The following is a 26232-nucleotide window of genomic DNA, read 5'->3' on the forward strand; positions in this document are numbered from 1 at the left end:
TGAGGATCAAACTTAGTTGATGATTAACTTGTCAAAAAAAAAAAAAAATGATTAAGCGATTAAGTGTCAGACAAATGATTTCCAAATACTAGCTGCATCAAGGTTTTCAATCAACGTCCCCACTGCTGGTGAGGCTGGGAATCACGATGTTGGGGTACGTGGGTGATCCCCGCAGCATTTGGAAGCACTTCGTATCTCCCCGTATCACCGGGGATTAATTGGGTCTGTCAAGAAACGTTATTGTCTCCGTAAATCTTCTGCAGCATTTCTTTAACGCCTTGTTTTTCATCCACAGGTCCTTGGGCGGTAAACCGTCGCCATATTAGAAAACAGTTGGTGCCACTTAGTCTTAACTCCAGTGCCACTAAAGCAATTAAAAGATCAGATGCCGAGATTAAGAGAGCGCCCGTAAAGATGGTGGAAAAATTATGAAATGAAATAGTGGCTGTCACAATCGTCCAATTTAAGCTGACGACTGGGAATATGGCATTTGATGAGTTGTCATCCATGTGATTTTCAGAAGCCGTAAAACCTGTGAGGTTTGGCTACTTTGGTGATGCCGACAACGTCTGGAAGTACCTTGCATTTTTCATTTTCATTACTTGGAACTGAGGTCATCTGATCATGACATTTTAGCTGATGATCAACTGTTGTGCAAATGATTTCCAAAAGTTTTAAAGCTTTTCAGTCGACATCCCTGCCGCCAACAAGGCTGGGGATCATGATGACGTGATCCCGGAACAGAGATCAACTGGGTACGTCACCATCAGGAATTTTCAGCTGATGATTGTTATACAAGTGATAATGATTAACAGTTTTATTGTCTTTTTGAACCCTTCAGCAGCATTTCTTCCCATGGCTCTTTGGGCTATAAACCATCACCCTTTCAGAAGTTTAGCATCTGGAGATAAACAGTCGGTGGCACTAATTCTTCCCTCAGGGTGCCGTTAAACCAATAAAAGCGGCGAGATGACGTAAATTAAAAGAGCGTCGGCAAAAATGGTGGAAACAGCGATGGAAATTTGACATTTCTGTTCATCCAGCTGTTTTCACAAATGTGAATTACACAAAATGATTGTGGTCAGCTGATTATGTAGCGACTGTGGAAGGTCCAGGATCACTTTTATAGCTACTGTGTGATGCAAAAGATAAAAGAAAAAGAATAAAGATGCATTATGAAACCCTCGGTGGGCGTCCATCATCACTCACTGTCAGTCTGCCACATAACCTCAACTGTGGAACAAAAGCCTGTCGCTTCGATGTGAAATGTCACATGTTGATTTTTCACAGTGCATCCAGCAGCCCGCGGCGCTTTAACTCAACACAATGACAATGAAATGTCAGAAAATGATCTCTCATTATGAACAAAAGTGGCCAGTGCAGCTCAGCCGATTCCAGTGAATGACTTGTCGTGAATTCACTGGAATCCACGTTATTTATGCTCTTGTACCTCAGACTTTGCCAGTTTTCCTTTCTTCACGACAGCTGGCATCTGTCCTTGAGCGGCAATACGGGCGAGAAACCAAAACCGCTGCGGCAATATGAAAACTTTCACAATTTAAATGTGATAAAGGGTGTTAGCGCGCTGATGGAGAGCGTGCGCACACACGGGCGTGCAAGTAGAACTCGCCTGCTTCCGTGTTTGCCATAAATAAAATGGGGGTGGTTGGAGGTAGCGGCGGCGAGCTGTTCAATCAATATCCCTGCCGCCAGTGAGGCTGGGGACCATTAGCACTGGCGAGCCTGGTAAAGTGACTCTGATGTGAAATGACAGGGGCTTTCACAGAAGCCGTCCGACCGCTTCGCTCATTGTCATTCAGACACACAAATACCTCACACTGCAGCTACACTCACTTGGCAACCGAGTTGTTGTTTTGTTTGCCCCCCAAAAAATATCCAAATCGTTATTTTTTTTTCTTCTCAGCCTTGTCAAGATCATAATGAGCAAATAACTGTTTGAATTATGAAGTAGTATCTTTTAGCAATCTTAAACAGCATCCTATTAATAGCACTGATGGATAAATACCGCATAAAATACTAATTTAAGCGCATATACTTGCAAAAACTCTGTCAGTTTCAATCTCTCAGCCTTCTATAGTGCAGCACATATTGTTTAAAAAAAAAAAAAAAAAGCATTGTCTTGGAAATGGGCGTTGCCTCCTGCCTCTAATCACCATATCCTTTTGTAAAAGCTGGTGCACAGTGGTTAATGCCTGATTTCATTTGGTGCAGCTGGTGATATGCACAGCTTCCACAAACCCAGGCCTGGTGCTCCTAATTCTTTAACACGTTTCTGCACAGGATTTAATTAACAGCTACACAGAGCTTTAATGAAGTTGATTAAGAACTGACCCAGGCGTCGAGGAGAAATGCTGCTTTTAACTGGGAATGCACTTTTTAAAATGTTTAAAATCCCAAAGTCATTTATCAGCCAGTTTAATATTAACCAGTTTCCAGCACACGCCTCCAGCTCATTAATTGCATGCCAAGTGAAAAACAACAGATAAACGAGGTGGGAGGACGCCTCCCTTTCCACTTTGACATCAAACTTTTTTTTTTTTTTTTTTTTATATAATTTTCGTTGTTTTGAATCAAGCTGTCACTTCCCTACCTCTCCCCTCCTGCTCTCTGCCCCGGGTCTGGTGATGAGCGCCGTGTCACCGCACACCACGGCCGCGTCCTCCACGAACACGCAGTCGGGCAGCGACTCGTCCGCTGGGAGCTCCACCACCTCCAGCCCGAGCCTCGTCCGCAGGACCTCGACGTACGCATCGTGCTCCTTCCGCGCCCCGTCCAGGTCCACCTCCGCCTGGCTGCTCCGGAGCGCTTCTTTGGCCAGGGACGCGGGGATTCCCCGGACGACGGCGTGGGTGTAATGACCGAAACCTGCCATCAAACCAGCCATGTTTTGTTTCCCCTTTACTTGGCACGCTCAGATCTGGCACCCGGGAAAAGAAAAAAAAAAAAAGAAAAAAAAAAAGGACTGAAAAACACCCAAACAGGCAACTCGGCGAATGAATGAGAAAAACTACAATCAGCTGACCCGACGCTGCCCGGCTTGCTTATTTGTTCCCCGTTAGTTTAGTTGGGATATTATTCTTTATTTACAGTAGCCTGCTGCACACAGTGTCAGACAGCCCTGCTCCGGTCTCCAGGCGAGCGACAGCGCTTCGGTGACGCGCACCGACCATCACGTGTAGCCGACGAGTCTGTCTCAGCGAGGCGCTCAGCCCAACAAGTGACAGCAACACGCTGCAGCCAGGGCTCAGTCAGTTTCACACTGGACCTCCAAGTCAAGCTCTGTCATGCATTCAAATATATGATCATATATATTCCGTCATATATAGCCTATATACATATATATATGTATATATATTTACATATTTTACTATTTTTTGTCGATACTTGCGCGTACATTTACAGAAATCCATAAAAAAAAAAATCAGTTTTTCAGTTTTATTAAATAATTTCTTCCTTTATTTGCTAATAAACACTGTTTTGGGCTCTTGTTTGGAATATACGCTGACCAGGCAAAACATTATGACCACTCACAGGCGAAGTAAATTACATTGACCATCTTGTGACACTACAATGTTCTGCTGGGAGACTTTTGGACCTGGCATTCATGTGGATGTTACTTAGACATGTAGCACCCACCTAGACCAGACCAGGCACCCCCACCCCATAGCAATGACACTCCATGATGGCAGCAGCCATCCTCACACACACAAGCGGTTCGGGAACAACTAAAAAAAAAACAGCATTAAAAACAGCAAAAGGTGTTGACCTGGCCTCCAAATTCACTAGATCCCAAATTGATCAAGTATCTGTGAAGATGATCCACAGAGGCCCCTCCCCTCAACCCATAGGACCCAGAGGCCCCCCACTAACACCACAGGACACCCTCAGAAGGCCCATGTCCGTTCTGTGATGATTCACAACCGTTTTGGAGGCACAAGGGAGACCTACACAATATTAGGAAGGTGGTCATAATTTTATGCCTGATCGGTATTCAGAAAATGCGCTAAAACTAACAGACGTTGGTGTTTCCCCCCAATTTGTATCACTCTAATCTAATCGTGTACTGAACATGCACACATACAAGGAATTACTTCCCTGCATTTAAACTCATCCAGGTGAGCACACCACACTTGGAGCGGGGGGGGGGGGGGGGGGGGGGGGGGCATGCAAGACTGCCTGCGGTTCATTGGGTGCTTGCTCAAGGCACCTCTGCCACAGACATAGAGGGGATTGAACCAGTGGCCTCTTCTCTAACCACTCGTACTATTTAGAGAAAACTGTAAGAAACAGAGTTACATCCGCAACCAAATAATCACATTAATTAAATATAAAAAGTTAAATAATGTCATCGCCATATGGCGCTGGAGGCTGTGTGCACAGATAGATGCAAATTATTGAAGTTTGGCACATTTTGGGGAAAGAAATGTGACATTCTAGGATGTGACACCCATAAAAACATCTCAGTACTGTGTGTACTGTACATGTGCATGGACAGAATGAATGACCCTGGCTTCAAAGAACACATCTGGAGAAAGAACATGAAGACAGTAAAGAGTCCTATACTCCTACACTGATTTCCGAGTTAAAATACATTTCCAATACATTCCTGAACCTGAGCTTTTGAAGACGTGAGTCGGCTTTCCTCTTTGCAGACTTTAGGAAAGGAAAATCGACTCGAACTTCAAGGGCAAGGAATATATAAATAAGAAGATAAAAGGAGGGTTTTCCGTCCAGGACAAAGGGTGTGTGAAAGGAAGAGCGCCGTACAGAGTACATGTGTGTTGTGGAGGAATGCTGGGTGGTTATATTCCCCACGGTGCCATCTAAGGAAGGCTCTGGGCCCGGTGAAGCCGTCTAAATGGATGGAATGTTTCTTCAGACGTCCCAGAAGCACATTCTTCCACCGCAGGATCACGGTTTGTCTTTTCTTGTTCCAGATTCACTCAATTATCCCCCGACTGCTCTAAACATTCCAGTACATTCCAGCAGGAGCCCCACATTCCTGTTTCCACTCCAGCCAGGCTCACCGACCACCACCTCCACCTCCCAACACTAACACCTGCCCACACCCAGACTTCGTCTTCTTTTTTTTTTTCCATCATTCCTCATCACGCACAGGCCAAGAAAAGACCTTTCTCTTTTCTCTCCATGCTGAGGAATTTGGGTTACTTTGGATGAAGGAAAGCCCTCATACTTCAGGCACACCTGGCTGGTACACTGTGCAGCTATGAAATCAAATCAGTGAAAGCAGACACGGTCTTCCAGCTGCGGATGAAGCGGCGGCACCAGGAGCAGCGCCTCTCTTTATTTGTCCATTATGACCGGACCGGACTCGTACTGAGATCCGAGACGTCTGAAGTGACAGAGACGAGCCTGATTACACAGGTGCACGGAGCGCAGTGAACACGAGGCTGGAGGACAGTTTGATACTTACAGCCAAAAATAATAATAATGATAGATAAAATGAAATGAAAGGAGGCGTCTTTATCAGTAGATAGATAGATAGATAGATAAACAGACAGACAGACAGACAGACAGACAGACAGACGAAGTGATGAACAGATGGATGAATGGAAGAACAGACAGATAGATAGATAGATAGATAGATAGATAGATAGATAGATAGATAGATAGATAGATAGATGAACAAATAGATGAATGGATGGACAGCTGGACGGATGGACGAACAGACAGACAGATAGATAGATAGATAGATAGATAGATAGATAGATAGATAGATAGACGAAGTGATGAACAGATAGATGGATGGATGGATGAACAAGTAGATGAATGGAAGAACAGATAGATAGATAGATAGATAGATAGATGGACGGACGGACGGACGGACGGACAGATGGACAGATGGACGGATGGATGGACGGACAGACAGACAGATAGATGAATGGATGGATGGATAGACAGACGAAGTGATGAACAGATAGATGGATGGATGGACAGACAGACAGACAGACGGATGGACGAACAGACAGACAGACAGACAGACAGACAGACAGACAGACAGACAGACAGGTGGATGGGTGGAATATGTCCAACCACATCCTTCCTGTACTCTATTCATGCAGGAAGGACACAGTAAATAAAACTCGAGCAGACAGGTTGAGGAAAACGAGACATACCAAAAAAAGCAAAACTTCATCTCTTCATCACACAATACCTCCTGGAATGCACGGTACCTTAGAGACAGCTGGTGCTGCGGCCAAGTATCAAAGAGAGGGTTTTTCCTCAAACTCGACTTTACTGTAATTAATTTGGGCAGAAATGGCGGACGCGTTTTTATGTAATCAAAGCTGCCGATTACATGAGTCATTTCGCTGACAGGGCCAGGAGATTCCTCAGATTTTTATGGCGACGGCTTTTGGTTTGAGAACGTTAACTGACTGTATTTCACCAGGATTACTGTGTCTTCTTTGCCGGTTCACACCACATTTCACGTAACTGGAGCCCGTCTGGTTCAGCCTGTCTCAACGAGATATATTAAATCCAGAAAAGAAAAAGACAAACTGAGCATTCAGCCGTTTGAGACTGTTTGTTATTGGAGTTCTTTCTTAATGTCTTCTTCTATTGTTGTGGCTTTTAGTCGCAAAGTGACTCAGAGTGTTTCTTATATTGCAAATGTATCTGCATGCACTTAAGATCAGACTGAGATCGTCTGGGGAAGGAAAACCAATACAATGTTATGACGAAACTAATCAAGATTTATTTTGACCTTTCTTTTAAGTTTATATTCACTTTACAGCATCGTCCTGAAATGTGACGTTACAGAAAAAGATGGAGCTGAAACACATTTCGCACAAAAAAAAGACCTCCAGCTTCAACCTAAAAGACACAAAAAAGAACATATGCCAAAAAGCTATCACCAGGAGGTCTGCTACAGCCTTTTAACGATTCCGCGAAACCTTTTTATGCAACAAGCGCCACATGAACAGATCCCGCAAAATTCTTGTGAACCACGTGGCAGCTTCCTGCAGCATTTTCAGATCGATAGTTCTTCAGAACTTGACTCAGAGCTTTATTAGCCGGGCTCAGCAGCCGTATACACAGAAATAAGCTGTAACTCATCCGACTTCCTGCTGCTCCACGAGCAGACAGACAAAGGAAGTGTTCCAATTACGCACCGCATGCTAGTTATGACATCTATCTTGAATATACTACAATGGAATCTGTTGTTTAGACACGCTGTCCCGTCCTGTTCGGTTCCATCCGTCACTTTTAGACATAAACGGGGGAGGCCGGTGGCTGCAGGCTTCCTAGGGAACGGATCTGAGGGCCGCTGTCTCTTGAACTCTCAGTGCTCCTGGTGGGATCTGACAGTGGGTTTCCGTTACATTGAGCCGCAAGACAAGGCTCTGTGTTTCAAACTCTGATCAACAGTGAAATCGCTTTAACATCGCAGCTGGATGCCTCAGATATCCACGTTACAGAGGAATGAGAACAATTTAATTATCTATTCTGTGAGGGAGAAAGACCCCCTTCCTCATTATGAACAGGCAAAGGAGTTTACATTGTGTGTGTGTGTGTGTGTGTGTGAGTGGGGTTCCCAGATAGCCTCAGTGGAAACTATTATGCCAGGGCAATTACAACGCAGAGACGCATATCCAGCTTTTGGAATGTTTCCTGAACTCATGGGTAATTATGGAATGAATATTACTGCATGTTATTCTCCACTGACGTAAAACACCGTTTCCTACTGCTGGAACACAGGGGCGGATGCAGACACGGTGCCGTACACAGAGGCCGCGGGACAGTGCAACAGAGGACAATAAAACAAAGCGTGATATAATTCAGGCAGTAAAGGGCTGCTCCGGCAATTTACAGCTGCAGAAAGTCAGAGGAATTGAGAGGTTTTAGAGGTGGAGTTTTTGGCTTCTGGCGCCTAAGTCCAAAGTGCAAGGGGAGAGGAAAGAAATATGAAGTGGTCAACACTTCAGAATATGGAGCAACGTTATCAGACTTCCTGAATGTTATCAGCCACGGGCCAAAATGAGTCTTTAAACGCCTCATGTGGGCCAAGATCCCAACAATCGGAGCCTACTTTCCAAATGATGCAGCCGTGCTTGTGTTCAACCAGGTCTGGATAATGGTCGGCCTTCGTTTTTCAAACTCGGACCAAACTGCAACCTCGATTTTATGCTAACATTTCATCATTTTGACATAAGGTTCCCTTCAGAGACTTGGCAAAAGTTTGACAAATGTCTTCCAAGGACATGATGAGAAATGAACGTCCCTCTAAGGGTCATCAACTACAGCCAAATTAAGATATTTGAAATGTGATGAAAAAGCCTGTCTTAAAAATAACAATAAAAAAAGATTGTCAGGGCCAAGATCCCAACCCTTTGTTTGATGATAATTTTTATTCGTCTCTCTCCCCAGAGCCTTAGAAAAAGTTTTACAAATGTCCTCAGAGGCTTAACGGTGATAAATGTCACTTTAAACCCTTTAAAATTTGACTTCTTTATCAGCAGATTTACAGGTTCATTTGCATACCACAGCTTGGCAATACACATTAGAGCCAAACACATGTGCGCACATGGACACACCCCCTATCCAAATAGGCTGCACACACACAGGCACAGGCACTCCTCCAGTCCAACACAGACATGAGACATGTACGGATCAGGAGTGTAATCACATTTATATGACCTGGTCTATTTGAAGATGGAGTGACATACGGATTCCGGTCAGCCTTTAAATAATTAACATATCATCCACAGAGTTATTTTTTCTACACATCACCATCTAGTGTCGTGAAATGGAAATATATAGATAGGGGGGAAAAAATCAGAAATCACAGCTTTTAACACAGAGTAAACTAAGTAAACTAAGTATTCGGAGTCAACCTGTCCACCTAAGGTGCAGAATGACCCCCCAGCAAAACAACTCCAAATCGGGAGTTGATTTCTTTCACCCGATGATCTGTTAAGAATAATTCAGCTGCCATGATTCACATGAGGGCTGAAGTAAAGGTGGTGAATCAGGGTAAAAGCTGATTCATATGCCATCAAAGTCGACTACAGCTCCGTCGCACAAACCGCAAAACAAAAGAAGTCTCAAACTCACCGGAGGGGCTCTTCAGCCGTCCTGCTCAGTGCTGCTGTCTCACTGTATCGCTATGTCTAAGTCTACACATGAGCCTACCGGGGAGGGAGAAGTAATGTCCGATCCTTAAAACACAAACAAACACTCATGCAAAGTATCCTCTTTGGAATCTGCCAGCCCTTCATGGAAGTGATAACGGTTCATACTGCGTCTTTACGCATTTCGTGTCCCTCTGGTGAAGGTTTTCATAAATCGGAATCATTTCAAAACTCAGGTGGAGGGGACTTATTGAGACCCCTGTTGTAAAAAAAAGGAGACAAAGACCCAAGTATTTTGTCTCCCCCCACCAACACCACAACATCTCTTGTGGAAATTTGGATCAGTTCACCTACAACGGGACACTTTCTTCCCCTCACGGAACGTGATGGACAGATTGCGTGAAAAGTCAAAGTGCCTCAAGGAATGAAAGCGGAGGAATTTCCCTGCACGAAGAACATATTTAACAAGCCTTTAAGCTGTCAGGAATGCTGGCCAAAGGGGGAGAAATATGTTAATAATGTAGGCTACTGCCATACCAAATATGGCAATATTGTTACGTCTGAGCTCTGGTGCGCATCTGGAAATGCTTAGCTCCTCCGAATAAAGGCGCAGGAGAGCCAGAAATAGACGCTGTTAAACGTATTTCTGCCCACACCTTTAAGACTCAAACAAAACCACCTTCAGTTATTTTAAACCTGACCACTGCAACATGTTATAAAAGTGTATTTAATCCACAAAAGCAACCCCCAGTAGAGGAACACCCCTGACACTTTCTAGTCTCCTCATAAAACTTCCTGAACTATGGTGCCATTTTGGGTGTATTTAAACAATTTGATAAGTTTATTCCCACGACTGTCAAACTAGTTCAGATAAAAAGTATCCATAAAGCACCTAAACTCAGTTACTTTAACGGAAAAGTCCCCAGAAGCCGAGTTGATAGATGTGAGAAGCGAGCAGAGGAAGAAAATGAAAGGAGGGATAAACAAGAAGGGAAAAATGTGAGACGGAAAAGTGTGTTCAGATGGGATCCAGGGGGGAAAAATCCATTTGAGAAAGAGAAGAAAAAAAAAACGAGAGAGAGAGAGAGAGGGAGAAAGGTTTAGACAGGGTGGAGCTTAGGTCTTGGATGGAAAATGCGCCGAGAAACATTCCTGGCATAGTTTGGGAACAGTTCAGCAGGCAGCCCAGGAACGACGTCAGCTTCCCACTAGAGTATAAAAGTCCGGAGGTGGCCAGACCTCAGCAGACTGCAACCGCTTTACCGAGAGCTTCATCTACTCTAAAGGAGCCTCTGGCACTAGAGACTACCAGCAAACAAGTCAAGAGAGACAAAACGACTGAGCGAGGGAATACCTAAGGACTCCTCCGAAGACTTTTCATAAACCAGGAACAGGATTCCTCTTGAACGCGCACACGAAATTTATCCAAGATGCTGATGCTTACTGTTGTCGTTACCTTCCTCGGAAGCCTCAACCTGGTGAGTTTTCTTTCTATTTCACTACTGTATGGGTCTTATTTTAATATGGAGAAGCACACGTGTTTCTTTTAAATGGGGGGGACGTGTTGAGGTAGTTTTGATACAAGCATGGCTTTGAAAGACCCTAAATAAAAGGTTTTGTTTTCGCCTGTACAGGTCCTCTCCTCCTCCTCTTGCCCCTCCGTGTGCGAGTGCCCACTGGAGATGCCCAAGTGCGCACCCGGCGTGAGCGTCGTCCTGGACGGCTGCGGCTGTTGCAAAGTTTGCGCCAGGCAGCTGAACGAGGACTGCAGCCTGACCGAGCCTTGCGACCACACGAAAGGGCTGGAGTGTAACTTTGGGGCCAGTTTCGCTGGAGCTGCTACTCGTGGCATCTGCCGAGGTATGTATAAAGACCATCCAGCTCCAGATGTGCATGCCTTTGAATTAGTCTTCTTTCTTTTCTTTTTTTTCTTTTTAATAAGGGGAGGTTTTATTCAGGAGTATGGGAACCTATGTGATTTCAGCACTGTGGAATGCAGTTAGGAGGAAACTAGTCTAAACCTCAAAGCACAGACAGCCCACTGTGGAGGGAAAGAGACTCCTCAGGCAGCCTGAAGAATTTCACAGTTTAACTGATCCTTATCTGGCAGCCATGTGATGTCTTCAGCAGACGTCTTTGAGCAGAGCAGGAAAGAATAACATTCCTTTCGTCCTGTTTTTTCTCCTCGCTGCAGCCAAGTCAGAGGGCAGACCCTGCGAGTACAACAGCAGGATCTACCAGAACGGAGAGAGCTTCCAGCCAAACTGTAAACACCAGTGCACATGCATCGATGGGGCAGTGGGATGCGTGCCGCTGTGCCCGCAGGAGCTCTCCCTGCCCAACCTGGGCTGCGCCAACCCCAGACTGGTCAAGGTGGCAGGCCAGTGCTGCGAGGAGTGGGTGTGCGATGATGGCAAGGAGACAGACATCTTCGAGAAGATCTTTGGCAAAGACTCCTTGACTGATGAGCTGGAAAGAGACCTCACCAACAGGAATGAGCTCATTGCAATTGTGAAGGGAGGACTCAAATCCCTACCAGGTAAGAAAGCAGTCTTTCATTGTGAAGTTTATTCCGTGTCCTTTCTGGATACACATATCTGTGATCTCAACATATAAATCATTCTAGTTTGCTAATGTTTTTTTTTATTTCTTCTTCTTCAGCATTCAGACCACAGCCTGAAGTTCACATGTTTGACAGCCAGAAATGCATCGTCCAAACCACACCCTGGTCCCAGTGCTCCAAGAGCTGTGGAACTGGCATCTCCACCAGAGTCACCAACAACAACAGCGAGTGCAAGCTGGTCAAGGAGACAAGAATCTGTGAAGTGCGACCATGCACCCAGTCACCTTACTCCAGTCTGAAGGTAAGCCTGAGCCACCATGACTGGCTTCTACGGAAGCATGCACGATACTGGAAAAATAAACACAACAGTGCTGGCTCTGAGTGCTCAACTTATAACCATTTTGTTCAATCTTTTTGCAGAAAGGAAAGAAGTGCAGCAGAACCAAGAAGTCCAGCCAGCCTGTGAAGTTCACCTACGCCGGCTGCTCCAGCCTGAAGAAGTACAGGCCCAGGTACTGCGGAGCCTGCGTGGACGGCCGCTGCTGCAGCCCCCACGACACCAGAACCATCCGTGTCAAGTTCCGCTGCGAGGACGGCGAGACCTTCAACAAGAACATCATGATGATCGAGTCCTGCAAGTGCACCTACAACTGCCCCCATGCCAACGAAGCCTCCTACCCCTTCTACCGCCTCTCCAACGACATCCACAAATTCAGAGACTGATTGGTGAAGGGCATCCAAAACAAAAACCCCTCGGCGAGAGAGAGAGAGATCGGCAGCATCGTTGGCAGCCAATGGCAGCCTAGATGAACGCAGGGGTGTAAATAGACCACCAATCAACTACCAGCTTCTTGTTGTAACTAGATTCCCAAGGAATTGCGGGCTTACATCATGAGGACTCAATGAAGTGCACTGTTTGCTGTGACTACATCAGCATTCTTAATAGGAACTGCTTCGTATTAATGGAGCATCTGAAGTAGCTTCGTTATGGAGCAAGATGTAATTAATATTTGTACATTCATGTTAGTTGCTGATATCAATTCACTGTGTATATTTTGATCCTTTTCATCAGACATGACCCAGACTGTAGACTTGCATGTGTATATGTGGATATGCACACGCGCAACTTCAATTAGCATACCATCTCGTATCTTAAGGACAAGACAACGAAATGTAACCGCTCGGCTTGTTTGACAAGTGGATGGTTTCATTCCTTCCTGACGTGGGCATTACTGTTCATGTTTTGTGGCAGCTATTGAACTCCCTTCAATGAAAAAGACAAAGCGAAACATGTCAAAGGATGAATGAATGTTTTTATTATTGTTATTATTATTATTTATCGAAACAAATGTAGCTACTTTATTTGGATATTATGTGTCATACTGGAATAAATTGTAAAATGATTTAATTTTATATGCTACAATAAAACTGATTTATTTATGAAATACGACGACGTCTGAGTCCAATCTCTTCGAGCTGCTCTGCAGGACAGAACAAACTGTGCTCACATGCACAGAGCTGGTGGCTGGTGGCTGGTGGTGGGGGGGGGGGTAGTTAAAGCCATTGTTGAAAGAGAAAGTCCTCCTGTTATATCATTCTGTAGACCCAACAGATTCTCAGACAGACACCAAGCAGGGTCAGTCTGTTCTTATATAACACAACCTAGGAGGCTCTCTCCTGACTTTCTGGGCTCAGGAATGCCATTCTGCAGCGAGCTAGCTTGCTTTCATTTGATCTGGCTAAGCCATACACTTGACTGATTCTGAGAAGGGGGGAAAAAGATTAAGTCCATGAGTAGCAATGAGTATGGGAGTATGCCAAGAATCTTAAGTGCTGCTGTGAATGGGCTGGGATTAGACACCATGCAACGAGGACAATGACTATTATTGTATACAATGGACTATATAGCATGAATGCATTCCCGGGCATGCTTTCTGTTCTTTTTTTTTTTCGCACAGCTGAACGGCACTACCAAATTGACCGAATTCATTAGCAGCTGCCTTTAAAAGTAAATTAGTTGCATTGGTCTCTGCAGGCTCTTAAACTGCAGGGGTCTGCTAAACAGTTGTAAACAGCCATGCAGAGCAGGGAGGGCTGGAGTCGGTCGTCCAGGTTTCAGTTTAACAGGAATTAAGAAATACTATTATGAGATAGAAACAGGGGAGGAACAGGAAGTAGGGGAAACGTAGTTGCTTCTATGGTTATAGAGATTACAAACAGTTTTATTACTGTCATATGAACCCTCTTTGACACGCTCTCGTTTGTGTTTGTTGCATGTTTACCTGAGGGAATTTTTATGACCCCAGGGTTCATGAAACCCGTACAATATAAAATGTGTGATTAAAGAACACAGTAAGTACCTGTCTGATAAGCACCCTGTGTTGGTTTTCTTCCTCACAGGCTCTGATGTTTGCACCTGGTACAAATACCACCGGTGCAGTCTGAACTGGGGTACTAAGAGCAGAGCTCAGGGGCAACGACGGGGAAGGGTTTCTTTTTTTGATCCAGGTAGAGGGAGCGGCTCAGGAATGCAGCAGTGGCTCAGAAAGCAGACATCCTGATGGGCGGCAGATGTTGGAAAATATTTCAGAGCAACATGTTCACTTTAGCTGAAGAGATTTTCCAAATATACACAAACACTCCCAAGTACACTCTTGTATCCACAGGACATTTTATCTCCACGCAACTATAAAAACGTGTCTATCTGACACTACATGGCACTCCTGCGCGGCTTTTCCGCATAGCTGCTTGGAATAAGTCTTAATCGAGTGTGTTTAATAAGAGGTTGAGCAGGACACACAGCCTTTGATTGAGCTGAATACCGCACAGGATGTGCCCACTGAGGTTTTACAGATTGCTCACATGAAAGGCTTCTGAGGTTTACCTAATCACAAAGATGTGTGGCTGCCCCTTGCAGCCTGGGTTTACAGTCAAAACACTTTCAGGGAGCCCTGTTTTTACTCTTTCCCTTTCTGCTGCTTCCTAAAGAAGAAAATTTCCATCACAGTACAGAAGCTGTCGTGCAATCAGACTCCCATTTATCTTGATAACCGAATGCATCTTACACGGTTATGTAACGACATCTGTACGTCATGTGAGCAATGCTTTCGGTCATCCATAGCATTCCTTTATAATGTCCAGACAAGCACAGCGGCGAGGCTCACAATCCCTCGGCCTTAACTGTCTCCCCTAAAAAAAAAAATCCCTTTAAGAAATAAACTGCTTTATCCCAACAAACAGAACACAAACCTGTAAAAACTCTCAGACACACGGGCAAACAAGACTCTCACACACAGGCGCCCCTGCAATTAAATCACTCAACGACTACCTCATTCCCCGAACCCAAAGTGTGTTTATATGACAAAGACATTAGCATTAAAGCTTCATCAAGCCTTACGTAATGCAACCAGGAGCTAACAGGACGGCGAGCGGCCATTACAGCATGCTGGACGCTGCTGAGCACTGATGTCAACTATTTTATGGCCCCCTTGTCTATAACTTCAGGTTAATATTCACTGTTATAAGGAACACAGTGGCAAGGAGAAAGCAAGCAGGGTTAGAGGCTGGCCACAGAGCAGAAATGCAGAGCATGCTTCATAAAGTACCATCTGCTGGAGAAAAGAAGAAACAGCACCTCAGTGTGTGAGTTTCATCCCGACAAACACACCTGTTAACATTTGCACGTTTAAAATACTCACTGGCATTATAATGTGTTGTTCAAACTGACTAAACCGTTTTAATACGGGTAAATCTTTGCATACTGCACGTTAAATTTGAAAAGAGTGGCGTAAAAGACAACATACACATGCCAAATCCTGGCAGGGTGTGGGACTCTTTCATAGCAATAACCACGAACGCGCACACACACACAAGAGTGACAGTGATGCAAGTCTTCTCACACACCCATCTGATTCACATCTGCAATTACATAAGAATAACTGATGAGCAGGCTTAGGGGAAAATCAGACTCGGTTCCCTCCCAGGCTGTTGGATTGTTAGGGCCGTCCCCCGAGGGCTGCCGGCTACTGCAGTGATTACTTTCTCAAACAAGCTGCGCATTGATGGGAGAGGCAGCGCTCGGTCTCCGGGCGTCTCGGCCCAATGGAGGCAATGCTGGACCTAAAAAGCTCCAAAGGGGGGCACACATACGTCAGCTGAGCTATATGTCAGCTGGCATTTGACGCCTTTTCAATTGTTTAACGAGGGAAAAGAAATGAGGTCAAACGATAAAAAGCTGCGCTTGCGTCTTTGATTCCCTTGAAATATTAAAAAGTGGTTTAACACAGTGACTCCTTTTTAAAAAAAAAAAAAAAAAAAAGCTAAGTTTGCCTCCCAAATGTGGAACTGGGTAATTTAGGACTGAATGCAGAGATGATATTTAATGTCATCTTTCCATTTCTGGTTTCTTTGCTTCTCAAAAAAGTGAAATTAATGAAACAACATCCCGCAAAACATTGATTTATTTATTAATTTTTCAATTTATTCAATCAAATTGGTGAATCTGAAATGACATCCTTTAAAGTCAAGGAGAGTCTGCCCACCGAGTAACACAAAGTGGAGACACTTTTAAAAACCTTTTTAGCAAAGTTAGTCATCAGCTAACAAAGTGAAATACACAGAATTTGACCTACCTTTCCCAGGTACTTGGGTAAATGATCTTGTTTTATATATAGCGCTTGAATCAGTTAGTACTAGTAGTTACAGCCACAGTGACGCACACACACACATCCACATTGACACACCAGTGGCATGCACTGGGAGCAACTGGGCCTTCAGTGTCTTGCTCGAAGACATTTCAGCATGTGGCAAGTTCCGGGAATCGAGCCGGTTCCTCGATTCTCCGGTTCATGGACAACCCGATGTACCTACTGAGCCACAGCCACCCATGGGTTGTTCAAGGCATCTTTGAGAACATGCAGCCGTCTCCTCTTGTCAACTCTGACTCACCTGATGACGCACCTGTTGTACTCTTTACTATCTGTTTCAAGATTATTTTGCCTTCCCGCAGGCACCTCATGCTGAATAAAGTTCTGCCTGTAGGTTGCGCATGCGGACCCAAACCTTCAACCTTCACCATGCACCATTGTTGCTTGCTGATACTCACTGTTGTAGCACTCCACGTCCTTTTAACAAACAAACTGTTTTCTGTTAGAAGCACATATTTATAACGGCGAATCATTAGTCTATGACACCTTCTAACCATCCTGGTTCTCCTGGAAGTCGCCTTAGTTCCACATGGGAGGAACAGCTGTTTAGAAACAGGTCTTATAAAATGATTTCTGATGATAATTATCTACTACTGATAGATATACAAGGATCCTACTGACTACAGTCAGTTCTAAACTATTCATTAATTCATTCATTCATTCATTCATTCATCTTCTGTACCCGTTTATTCCTGTTAAGGGTCCCGGGGGTCTGCTGGAGCCTATCCCAGCTGTCATGGGGCGAGAGGCGGGGGTACACCCTGGACAGGTGGCCAGTCTATCGCAGGGCTAACACAGACACAGACAACCATTCACACTCACACCTACAGCCAATTTAGAATCACCAATTAACCTAATGAGCATGTCTTTGGATGGTGGGAGGAAGCCGGAGTACGCGGAGAGATCTAAACTATTAGAAATCTTTTAATTTATTCAGGCGACGTGTTTGGTGGACTGTCTTTGCCTATGTCTATGTCTGAAAACACATGGCTGCCATGATATTTCTGTTTAGATCTTGCAAATATTCTGTAGCAACCCCAGCATTCTAATATGGCTGTCTCGCCTTATTCCCTTAAACATCTGTTTCTGTTGAAGTACATACTGTTGTTCATTTGAACCTGCTAATCGTACTAATATTCCTGTTACATTCTTTAACAAAATGCAAATATCTCACTTGATATTATCATAATGCCCCACTGTTTCTAAAGTAAGTGTTATTTTGCAAGTACTACATAGATTATATAGAGTATTATATATCTACAGCAAAGTGACTCTCGTGGACACGTGGACAGCATGTGCTACAGCCTTTAATAATTCATACGGATATGCTCATAATCAACACTGAAACTTTTGGTAAGTGTGTGATGCATAATTGCACAGAAAATCTGTTTAATTTCTTCCAAACAATTTAAATCTCCACCACAATAATTGGAGTCCTAAAATACAATTTTCTTGGTTTGCATTTAAAGATGTGCTTTGAACTCCGGAGCTGGGCTGGGCCTCGGGGTTTTCGCCGATGTTCCTATGGAACACTAAGTGACAAGAGTGATGTATTTTCCAAGTATTTTGTCTCCCCCATGCTGGGTAATTGCAGCTTGGTTTCCACTATTGTGAAGGGATAAGGGCTAGTAAGCCCTGGTCATTATATCGCCACCCACTTTCCCCCTGTTATACAATTTCTGGGTCCTCCTGCATCTTGTGAACTCTGGGACTGACGACAGTTATACCATGGAAAAGTGGCTAATGAGTGGCAAGTATGACTTTGGGTTTTATGCACTAAAATGAGCTCCTTTTGTCACAAATTAGTAATTAAGAAAACTCATAAAAAGATATAAATGTAAGGAAAATGCACATAAGCCTGACCTTTTATTTTGTAGTGTAGTAGATGGAACAACACTTACTGATGATATTCAAGATGTTGCGGGAGAATTAATGACAGCGTGGTATTTTTATCTCGTAAAGGCATCGTAGTGCATTATTAAGAAAGGTGTAGAGGTTATTAGCATGTTATCAATGTGGCATATTTAAACCCTTTCAAAAACATCTAGATGTGCCAATGGGTGACAAGAACAGCTCCGTAGAGAGATGATCAAGAAGCACCCTGATTACTCACTTAAAACGCCTCGACTTTGAATGCAAACGGGCAGATGTTTCACGCTGGGATTCTTCACGATGCGTGAGCTTAACATACCATCACTGAATTCATGACTATAAATGAGCTTTGATATGTAGATAGATTTTAATAAAACACCAGCATCGCTGCCAGTGCCAACCGTGCACCAGTCTTCCTGTCAAACTCATGCTCCATCTTGCCTTCACTGACTTCCAAATATTTGATCAGAGAAGAAGTTGGGACACTGAGAGGTATTGAGACTCATACTCAGTCACACATTAATTCAGGGCATGACCAGACTCTCTGACTAAACCTCAACATCCACACCAGCCAAAAGGAGGATCAAACATGTCAAATCACATTATGCAACTATAAGCTAGTCACCAATGAATATCAATGAGTTTTGTCTTTTGGTAATGGAAGGTCCATGACCAACCAACCAACAACTTCTGCAGAACTACACACTGATCAGGCATAACATTATGACTACCTTCCTAATATTGTGTAGGTCTCCCTTGTGCCTCTAAAACAGTTGTGACTCATCAGAGAATGGACATGGGCCTTCTGAGGGTGTCCTTTGGTGTCTGGCAACAGAATGTTGTTAGTGGGGGCCTTTGAGTCCTATGGGTTGAGGGGATCATCCCACAGAGACTTGACCAGTTTGGGATCTAGTGAATTTGGAGGCCAGGTCAACACCTTGGGCTGTTTTTCATGTTTTTCTGAACTGTTCCTAAACCGTTTTTTTGTGTGTCAGGCTGCATCCTGCTGGGGATGGCTGCTGCCATCAAGGACTGTCATTGCTATGTGGTGGGGGTACCTGGTCTGGTCTTGGTGAGTGGTGCATGTCTAAGTAACATCCACACAAATGCCAGATCCAAAAGTTTTCCAGCAGAACAATGAATTGTCACAAGATGGTCAGTAATTTTGATGTTGTGGCTGATTGGTGTAGAGTCCCTAGTCGAGGCCCTCTCCAGGACTACCAACCAAAGCCTGCTAGGCCGCTATATACTTGGAACAGTTGAGTTGCACCTCCTCCAATACTGGACAGAGATGGAAAACTGCATCTCCTGAACCAGTTAATGGAAGTCTACTCTCAGGTAGTCAAACATGAGGACATGATTGATCTACTGTAGTCACTATTTCAAAGAATCATGAAGGTCCTTAACCTTTCTACATGTGTTGAACAACCTTTCTCTGTGATTTTTCTCAGTCATCCAGGTCATGGTATAGCCAAAACAAAGGCAAATGAACTTGTTGAGTTTACCTGAAAATGTTTCAACACTCAACAACATAGTTTTTTCAAATCTAAATAACTGGTGTGGAGTTCAGGTTTGGTATTTCTTCTTGAAAAGAAAAATCAGGAATACAGCAGGATAATGAGTCGAGGAAAACTCTTTGCTGAACTCAGACAGAATTCTTTTTAGCTAGACTAATGCTGAGAGAAAATCTGATCAGAAAGTACTCAACATGATTTCACCCCAATAACTGGAGCGTGAAAAGAATAACAGACAACAAGGAGGCTCTGTTAGTGCACACTGACAGAAGACAGACAGACAGAAGGGAGCAAGTGAATCATCTCCTTTACACAACTAACTGGGGATCAGTCTCCAGGGTGACTGCGGTGACAACATTGCTGACCTGTCTGTGTTGAAACATTTCTCGAGAAGCAGGTTGAGTTCAGTCACCTAAAGTCTGTGGAGCACTTGGCCTCAATCTCCACCAAAAAGTGATTTAATAAGTCAGTAAGAATTATTAACTGTGCAAATTGCACAGAGTAGTCGCACAAAAGAGTCCTTTTAACTATTGTGCAATGTTTATGCAACCTTAAAAGGTAATATTTTGTTGACTTGGGACAAGTTGTACTGTTAGGAGTATTTATCTATAATTGGAGAAGCAAGATGAGATAAATTTATCAGTTAAATGCCAATTCAGAATGTGAAATTGGAGACTTTGTTACAGATGGAGCGTTTGATTTTGAACATCATTTCCACATATTTTGGATGAATAATTCTCTTTGTGCCTAATGACAACCAGTCTGGGAAAATATGCTTTCGAAACACGATTTTGTGTTTCAGTACCTGCCTTTCCAGTTTCTGGCTAAGGCCACCACAGCTGAGCTTTGTCGCCGAAGCAGGTCTCATAAAAACCAGCTCCGCACGCAGCACAATTGAGTCCCGCCCGCCAAATTAAGACAAATTAAGTGTGAACCAACTTCAGAAATTTCAAAGAACAATTTAGTTAAATTGGAGGCATTTATTTCCAATGCGTGTGACTAAAAACAGCCGTGATTCACTTTTAACAGCAAACAGAAACAAAGGCGCAGCTTTTGTGTGGTCGCATTGAGCAACTTTATTGAGACAGAAAATTAAGAGACCCGCTAAAATAAAATGGGTGGTAATTCAACGCAGGCGAGGTAATGACAAAAGAAGGAACAGATGTGCAGCCACCAGAGGTTACTACTTTATGCTTTCATCCATTTGGTGACATGTTGCGTCAGCCTCTACAAGAGAAAAAGAGTGTTCTCTCAAGAGGTACCACTTGTTAAAGTAAAGTGTGGTTTTAAATCCTTTATAAAGTAGCTGTAAGATGGTGCACATAATATTACTAATGGATGAAATACAAGGAAACTGTAGACATTATAAGAAGGGCAGCACCACCATGGCCTAACGCTGGGTGAGGCATTGCTTTTGCTGCTTGTCAGCATCCATAAAATGACATTTTGCACGGTCTGATGCGAGACAGTTTCTGGTACTAGTGGGCGGATTTTGTCTCCAAGATGGCCATTTTCAGTAGGGAAGCTAAGCCAGTTAATAACAAGAGACTGATACTGATCTTTAGGGTGCAGTTTTGTTCTTTTGTCTAAAGATTGTACGTAAGGTCCAATTACTGCAAGAAAGATCGATTCTCAGACTACGCCCAGCTGGATGTGAGGGTATGGCGCACACATTTTAACACGGACGTTAAAATTGCATGCACTCATGTGGGACAAGCAGTGAGGGATGCGCAGTCCGATATGAGATCATCGCCCCCCGGCTGCAAAAGGATGGAAAATGCGTCACCACAGGCCAGACATCAAAGAGCGGGCCGTCCGTAGGGTTAACATCCAAAAGAGGTTAGCAGGGGTTATAAAAACACATCTATAAACACAGGCCCCACCAATGGGCTGCACTGTCAGTCATTGCTGGCACTCTGTTGTCGTAATAAACTAACATTAGGTAAGAGCATGCTACTTAGAGGCCCCCTGAATACGTAAGCATGTTCACACAGGGAGACACCCCAGAGGTGTCAGGGAAAAAAAAGAGCATGTCAACATGAATGTTTATTAGCTGATGGAAAAATGAGACTAATGATCTTAGTGGAGCTTGACAGAGAGGGGAACTCAGCAGGGTTTCAAAGGTGATGGAGGCGCAGGCAGTTCTGGGCTGGTTTCCATTAGTTTTCAATTAAAACAAAAAGTCAGGGTTAAACGGAAACTTTTGAGCGTTATGTTTTGGGAGCTCTCTTTTAAAAGTTTAGTTCACACTCGAACTATTTAGTAAAAAAACAAGTTCATGTCAAGATCGTTTATTAGCTAGATTTATTTGTTCCCGAGGTTTAGATCATATAACATAACCCTCATAAGCAGAAGCCATTGGTTTGAATCGTCTTAATTCAAATTTCCTTGTGCTTTATTTCACTTTTTTTGTTCCAATGTTGATCCAAATTAATTTTTTAGGTGTTCTGGGGCTTTAGATCATATCACATAATCTTTTTGAACGACGAGTAAATAGATACTCGTTCCCAGACATCATATTAACTGTGACAATCACATGGAAGGTTTCAAAGTTAGTACTTAATAGTAACAGATTTAACAGATGTGCAGAAGCATCATACAAACACAAAAACATTTCCAAACACTGATTTTATTAGAGAAAATAACAGACAAATAAACAACAATGAAATGATTCTGTATAAAATAACACATTTGGTAAAGAAGTCTCTATATAAATGCTGTTTAAAAAAAACAAAAAAACAACAGAAAACAAGTGTCGGCGCATTGTGACACATGATTGACGACTTCCCGTCAGATGTCCTGTCACTCACTTCATCTTCAACATCTGGCTATTATCATTCCACTCCGCAGCTGTCAGCATCGTCAGCTGACTCATTTTCATCTCGGCAGTGACGGGTAAGAACAGGCCCTGGCTCTTAAAGAGCATCCTCCCATGTCATACTGAACTCAGCACTTTCTCTGGCAGCTGAAAGAGCATCAGTGGAACCAATAATGTCTTCGCTTCTGCACTGATCCCTGCTGCCGTTATCTACATGTGCACCGCTGACTTGTCGTCCATCTTTAATCTACGTTACTACCAAGGCTTTTGGCAGCATCGCAGCTCTTATCAAATTGGCTAATTTCGTCAGTATTTGCGTCCTCCATCTCTTCATCACTACTGTCTGCAATCTCTCCCTCCTCTTGCTCTTCCTCCCCTGCTCCCCTCTTTGCCTTTTTCTGCTGCGGAGGTTCAGTTTCAGCAGTGGCCTCTCGGGTTCTTGTCCAGATGTTGGTTCCTGCTGTGGCGCAAGATCTTTGTAGTGATGATGCAACTTGGGTCCCAGCGTCCTCCTCCCCATGGGCCGACCCATCAGTCTTGGTTGCAAAACTAGCGCAGGCTGATGCAGGTTGAACTGAAACAATATGACCCCCGTTACCGGATAACATGATTAAAACGCGGCCGTTGCCAACAATAAAATTCTTACATGTCAAAACATTTGCCATCGGAGTGAGCGGCGCAAAAATGGTAAGAGCACAGCTGGGGTCATGCTTAAGAGAGGTGGTGAGAAAGAAAGCGACAGCGCAGACAGTTTGGGAGAGATGACGGTATGGTTTGGCTCCCATGCTGGTTCCCAGGATGAGGCAACGTGCCAAGCAATTAGTTATGCAATAAAGCTGGGTGGACATGTGTGAAAGAAAGGCAGGAGAATAAATGACTGTAAAACGATAATTGTGACTCAAGCAATTATTCCCCAGCATGATCTCCATGCAGTCTGGTGAGTTATAGAACACATGCAACTGTGTGCATAAGCTGCTTTAAAATGATCGCCTGTATCCTGAAATAATGGGTGATCTAATTGAGCCTTTATTGTGAGGGATTAATGTAATTTACCTTTTCCTCTGTGTGAAACACAATTAAAAGTTATGCCCGTCTCGTATTAGCACACTGTCTTTGGTACGGACCATTGACTTTAAAGACGGCACCGTTTTTAACATAAAAATCTGAGGGAGGTCCACATACATCACTTAAGAGTTAGAATGAACAGAGCTAAATATAAAGACATGTTTTATAATGTTGGCACGTTTTAACTGAGGTAGACAAACATTAAACATGAGAAAAGATAAATATATATATGTTTATATATGTTTAACTATGGTCTTTCTTGCATTTAAAGACCTTTCAAATGTTCTCATGGTTACATATGTAACCCTAGTTCTTTGAGTATAACGTGGGATTGGTTCTCCTGGGTTTTACACTTAAAAAACGTATTACATTACATCACCTGAGTGACTAGTTGTGACATATGGTGGACACTGTGACACGAATCATTAAAAAAACTCAGATGCCTTTTTAAGTATGGTCTTCAAACTAGCCTTACTGGCATCATATGAGAAAGGGCGCCTCAATAGCTGGACTTTAGTTTTTCTAGTCCAAAACTCAGGCTACACTAGCCAGTACTGTGTCTTGCCCGTTAGTATAGCTAACACTCAGAGAAGCCATCAGCGAACACTTCAGGGGGTGACTTAACCCTTTCTCTATTTGTAGGGCACAAATTATAAACAAACAAGTTGGATATTTTTGGCTCAGGAGCAATAGTTTATGAGTGAGACATCAAAAGGAGAAGTGTTATTACTGATATGTTGGCTCTGGGTCAGTTAGGCTACTAATAGTCAGACTTAACTGGTTGAAAGTAGTTTAAAACCGACTGGCTGCGTGCTTTAGAGCCTGCCAGACCCTCAACATTACTTTATCCTGAGCAGATATGCCGCTTCCACAGTGTCCGATTGCTTGTTATCACATCCTGCCCAGCTTCCCAGGCTGTGGCATGTGTAATTATCAGGATGTTTCTATGGCTAACATTATAGGAAAACAGTGTGGCACCAAGGCCTTATCTCTGAAAACACACATACACAGACTAAAATTACCTCATTCATCATTCAGCCAGTCTGGGTCTGACAGTGTATTGATACCGGGGCTGTGTGGTCTTTTGTGACCCTAGCACGCAGCGTACATCTGACCGGGAACAAATCGATGAGCATGCTTTTTGGTGATATGCTGAACACCCGACACTGGAAGAAACTAACAAACCAGTGGCATAAAGAACAGACTGATGTCTTGTTTTTTCATCCTCTGTCATTTCACAACTCATGAGGTCAATGTTCAACCGTGAGCCTTGTTTGATCCTCTTTTTGGCCACAGTTGCTGTCGAGGCTACGTTGGTGTGCGTGATGCTTAGCAGAACACACTAATTTCCGTTGGGGTAGCATGTTGCCATAGTGAAAAATAAGGGAAGAGAGCGTCTTTAAGTCTCAGCTGGAGAAAGCAGGACATGATACAACGGTGTTGCAATCGAGGGAGTGGAGAAAAGCTGGCGTTTGGGGGCTACGCGGAGTTTTGACTCATGTCATAGCTTCAGTTGATGGAAGGTTATGTTGGGAAATCAGCAGAAAAGTGTTAGTCTGAATGCATTGATTAAGGTTTTTTACCTGGGCCTTTCAGTGGATACTCCCTCCAGTGATCTCTGAGCACAACATGCAGCACAGGATATTCAATCAGTGTTTTGTAGCTCAGGTTATCCCTTAGGCTCTTCTGAATATCCAACTCATGGTACCTATTTCAGATGGCACAAAAAAAGACAAAAGAGGTGATTACAAAACAATTACACCATGCCGGGTAAATTATGTGGCATTAAGCTCATTATGGGCAATTTAAAGTCTACAAGTAGGTGCTCTGTAGCAACAAAGACAAAACATAAACTGTCACCGTCAGCGTGAATCTTAAATTGGCAACTGCAGCTTTTAATTTCTCACGCCTTTGGCACATTGATTGCCGAGAACGATTAAATGATTCATAGAGATTTGAGTCTTGGCAAAATGAGGCCGCTTCCTTGGAGTTTGTCTCAAGAGATGGAAACTGACTTTACCAAGAATCAAAAACATCAAGTAACTCTCTTGCCCCTCCTTCAGCTCTTTGTACAGGATGACATCAGTCTAGTCTTGTCTCAGAGTAGTCCTGTCATGCATTAGATATGGTCATAAATCACTACGCTAAATAGTTAAGTGGATTCTTGGGGGACACGGTCCACCTCCGCACTTACCACCCAAGCCTAAGCTGCCACCTTCAAATTACAAGACATCATACATGTATTTTGGATACGTACAGTAACTGGCACCGACCCCACTAGCCGTCACACCCCTGACAGAATTACTGCGCCATTGTTTGTTTTGCTAAAAGCACAAGGAGACCGAGAACCACCCGGGAAGACAACCACTCGGAGCCAATCGTAGCGCTCCGCATTAATGTGACAGTTACAGGTTTTCACAGGAGGAACAGCTTTTAAGAAGTCATCCCTCATGGAAGAGTTTCACTTAGGTGGGCTCAAGCTCACAACAATGAGAGATGAGACAAAACAAAGGAAGGAAATTGGTGAGGAATATCCCTAACTATTTGACAGAAGGGTTCTGGGGATATAAACTGCAAA

General features: G+C 43.7%; 3 protein-coding genes across 5 annotated transcripts in view; 1 reads left to right on the forward strand and 2 right to left on the reverse strand.

The window, feature by feature from the left end:
• The window catches only part of ddah1 (dimethylarginine dimethylaminohydrolase 1), a 92137-nt gene extending 82750 nt beyond the window's left edge, over window positions 1–9387 (reverse strand). For 2 of the 3 annotated variants that reach the window (XR_014699161.1, XM_084548248.1), the window contains exon 1: window positions 2612–3507. Coding sequence is in view for 2 of the 3 variants with exons in the window: in XM_084548248.1 (XP_084404374.1) it covers window positions 2612–2905 (294 nt within the window). In the remaining variant the exon portion in view is untranslated. Of the gene's footprint in view, window positions 1–2611; window positions 3508–9099 lie in introns of those variants that run through there. The other variant, XM_084548249.1, reaches the window with a different exon arrangement.
• Window positions 9388–10374: 987 nt separating this feature from the next.
• On the forward strand, window positions 10375–13126 carry ccn1 (cellular communication network factor 1). The gene is made up of 5 exons (XM_084548542.1): window positions 10375–10594; window positions 10751–10976; window positions 11311–11655; window positions 11778–11980; window positions 12100–13126. The coding sequence occupies exons 1-5, from the start codon at window positions 10547–10549 to the stop codon at window positions 12400–12402; spliced, it is 1125 nt and encodes a 374-aa protein (XP_084404668.1). The 5' UTR covers window positions 10375–10546; the 3' UTR covers window positions 12403–13126.
• A 9306-nt stretch (window positions 13127–22432) lies between these two features.
• Window positions 22433–26232, reverse strand: part of znhit6 (zinc finger HIT-type containing 6) — a 29602-nt gene continuing 25802 nt past the window's right edge. Inside the window, exons 9-10 of the mRNA XM_084548247.1 lie at window positions 25238–25362; window positions 22433–23163 (exon numbers count right to left, since the gene is read on the reverse strand). Coding sequence (XP_084404373.1) covers window positions 22832–23163; window positions 25238–25362 — 457 coding nt within the window. The 3' untranslated portion in view covers window positions 22433–22831. The remainder of the gene's footprint in view (window positions 23164–25237; window positions 25363–26232) is intronic.

This window comes from Chelon labrosus, assembly GCF_963514085.1.
Source record: "Chelon labrosus genome assembly, chromosome: 7".
Lineage (NCBI taxonomy): Eukaryota > Metazoa > Chordata > Actinopteri > Mugiliformes > Mugilidae > Chelon > Chelon labrosus.

Excerpts from the sequence above, each read along its gene's own strand:
- ccn1 (XM_084548542.1), top strand. The coding sequence starts at position 10,547 with ATGCTGATGCTTACTGTTGTCGTTACCTTCCTCGGAAGCCTCAACCTG. Across the intron at positions 10,977-11,310 it reads TACTCGTGGCATCTGCCGAG|CCAAGTCAGAGGGCAGACCC; the intron begins GTATGTATAAAG and ends TCCTCGCTGCAG. Across the intron at positions 11,656-11,777 it reads AGGACTCAAATCCCTACCAG|CATTCAGACCACAGCCTGAA; the intron begins GTAAGAAAGCAG and ends CTTCTTCTTCAG.